Genomic DNA, 2821 nt, shown 5'->3' on the forward strand with positions numbered 1-2821 from the left:
AGGGTACTTTGGAATGAGGCGGCGGAGGCTGCTCTGATTGAGTTGTGGCGCGAGAAGATGCCAGAGCTGCGGTCAGCTCGAAAGAATGGCCATATCTATGAGGAGATGGCCAGCGATCTGGGAAACATTGGCTTCGTATATACTGGAGCGGAAGTGAGAGTTAAGTTGCACAACTTCTCCAACAAATACAGGTACATAAGTAGCTACTAAATTAACTTTTATTTTCTTTCATTTATTTGTTAAATACTTATAGGCAAGAAAGGGCAAAAGTTGGTCCGTCGGGAGGCTCTCCATCTACGTGGAAACTGTATAATGCCGTCCATGAAGCCCTTGGATGCCAAAAGAGCTACTGCGCTGACGAGTTGACGGAGGATAGTATTATGGGTACGTAATAATAAATTCTATTTACTTTCGAGATCCTTTTTTATTGTTTTATATGTATATAATATTTTAGTTGATTTTGACTGCAACGAAGCCGAGTTTTACGAGTGTATCGAAATCGAGACGGATGGAGAGTCAACAACATGCCCACCGCTTCCCAGTCCTAGCTCATCAAATGTAGACTCCTCCAATAGGCCTTCCTCGAGCGAGCCTGCAAAAAACAAGAAGAAGACGGCAGTGTCAGTGATGGAGGATATGCGCACCGACTTCTTAATGGCAACTCAAGAAATGAAGCAAGCAGATGACAAACGGCTTGCCATTTTGCAACAGTATGCGGATAATGTGAGCGAAATGAAAGACGCGTTCGTAGAATTTCTTCGTCGTCAAAATAATAATTAAATATATTAACTTTGCAGAACTTAAAAATTATCCGACGTGTAACATTTTTACATACAGCCAGAGTTAAAAGGTAGTATACACTTTGTTATAATATAATATTAACAATTATTGTGAAAAATTTTTTTCCTTAATTTTGTATGAAAATATATCGACTGCTGAGTGGAAGATCGCCCTATCTCGACAGCCAGTTCGAAAACGCTCTACCTCAAAAAACTTTTCAAGAATGCTTTGATAATAGCTTTCGCGTTGATCATGTGGTTGTCCAGGCCTTTGCCAACCCGCCTAAACCTTGCCTTTAAATGGCCGAAAGCATTTTCGACAACTCTTCGGCACTTAGACAGGGCAAAGTTAAATTTTTTTTTATTCAACGGTTGGTTAACGCAAAAAGGATACGGCTTCATCAAATGTACATCTAGTTTGAAGGCAGAGTCGCCTAGCAAAATAACTGGAACATTAACAGATGATATTTGCCTAGTCATTTCTTTGAACAAGCTGCATTGTTGGAACTGCCGTTTTAATGACGAACTTTCAAAGATTGCTGAATCATTACAACGGCCTGGACTACCAACATTGATGTAAATGAAACGACACCTATAAAATAATAAAAGAAAATTATATGTATGTTAAAAAGTTCAAAAATAGCTTTATGTAAAAACTTGCCTTGCATCCACCAAAGCCAAAAGGACCATAGAGTACCAGCCTTTATAGTTGTGGTAATCAACTGCATCTTCTGCTGGTGGATGAACTTCTATGTGGCACCCATCTGAAACCTTCATGTCAAAGCAAATCCATTCTAAAAAATACAATTTCTTACCAATAGCTCCTAACACTTGAGGGAAACCCAGTGATTCAAAACCATTTAAATACTCCCTTAATTGAATTTCGTTCATTGGGAATTTATTCAAATATAACGGCCACAAACATCTCCACAATTCATGGCAGAACTCAATCAAAATGGTGCAGACAGTGCTTTTACCGATTCCAAACATATTTGCAATTGTGCGGTATTCTGCCGAAGAGCCAAGGGCATACAAAGCAATTGCAACTCGTTTTTCTAAAGTAATTGCCTTGCGATAGTTGGTGTTTTTCCTCTCCAGACCTTTTAACATATCGCACAATTTCTTAAAAGACTTACGCTTCATCCGAAAATTACTTTTAAAAAATGCATCGGAATTCATCTGGCAATCGACTTCCCAGAACTTGTGGCCACGAATCTATATTATGTACTTATTTTAATTAAACCAAGGCAATTATTATACAAATGTTATACTTGCCTTTGTCCAAACTGACCTTGTTGCATTTGATGCACATGCACTAACTAATTTGTGCATTGTTTGAGCAAGAAACAAACGTCTCATTGCCTGGCGCCTAAAATCAAATAATTCCTCCATCATTTCCATTGAATGGAGAATATTTAAGAAAAAGAAGATAACTTTTATTACTATAAAACGCATATTTAACCGTTTACGGGATTTAAAAAAATTTAAATAGACAATATGCAATATGTCAGAAACAGCTGTTGCATGAATCTCCAACAGCAGTGTGAACGGCGAGGATTAATAAAAAGATTTATTTTGGTTTGAGGAGATCAACTTTTGGTCTGAACTTAGTATTAGATCAAAACGTAAGCATATACTAGTCGCTATAGATGCCTTCACAAAGTTTGTTAAACTGTACCCGGTCAATTCTACGAGTACCAAAGAAATTTGTTGTTCTTTGGAGAAGTACTTCGGTTACTACAGTCGCCCAAGGCGTATAATTACGGATAGAGGTACGTGCTTTTCTTCCCTCGACTTTAGTAATTTCCTCTTAAAAAGGAATATAAACCACGTAAAGGTCGCAGTGGCTTAATTTAATTTAATTCATCTTCCGATTAAAATGGATCGATCTGTGCAAATTTTAATTGGAGATTATTCAATATTATCAAAATCACCCTCTACCAACTTAATTTTTACATATTTCGTCTGTTTTCCCTTAATTTGATAAAATACTTCTTCCTAGTTACGACTTAGTTGCAGCTGCAGCCGAAACTAAATTTTAA

At 37.3% G+C, this 2821-nt stretch overlaps 1 protein-coding gene across 1 annotated transcript in view; it reads left to right on the forward strand.

Annotated features, from left to right (window-relative positions):
• Window positions 1-837, forward strand: part of LOC108367081 (uncharacterized) — a 1534-nt gene extending 697 nt beyond the window's left edge. Inside the window, exons 2-4 of the mRNA XM_017621620.1 lie at window positions 1-191; window positions 254-384; window positions 455-837. The exon at window positions 1-191 is cut by the window's left edge and continues 2 nt beyond it. Coding sequence (XP_017477109.1) covers window positions 58-191; window positions 254-384; window positions 455-780 — 591 coding nt within the window. The 5' untranslated portion in view covers window positions 1-57 and the 3' untranslated portion in view covers window positions 781-837. The remainder of the gene's footprint in view (window positions 192-253; window positions 385-454) is intronic.
• The last annotated feature ends 1984 nt before the right edge of the window (window positions 838-2821 follow it).

This window comes from Rhagoletis zephyria, unplaced genomic scaffold, assembly GCF_001687245.7.
Source record: "Rhagoletis zephyria isolate East Lansing unplaced genomic scaffold, Rhagoletis_zephyria_1.1 Rzeph_scaffold_02529, whole genome shotgun sequence".
Classification (NCBI taxonomy): domain Eukaryota; kingdom Metazoa; phylum Arthropoda; class Insecta; order Diptera; family Tephritidae; genus Rhagoletis; species Rhagoletis zephyria.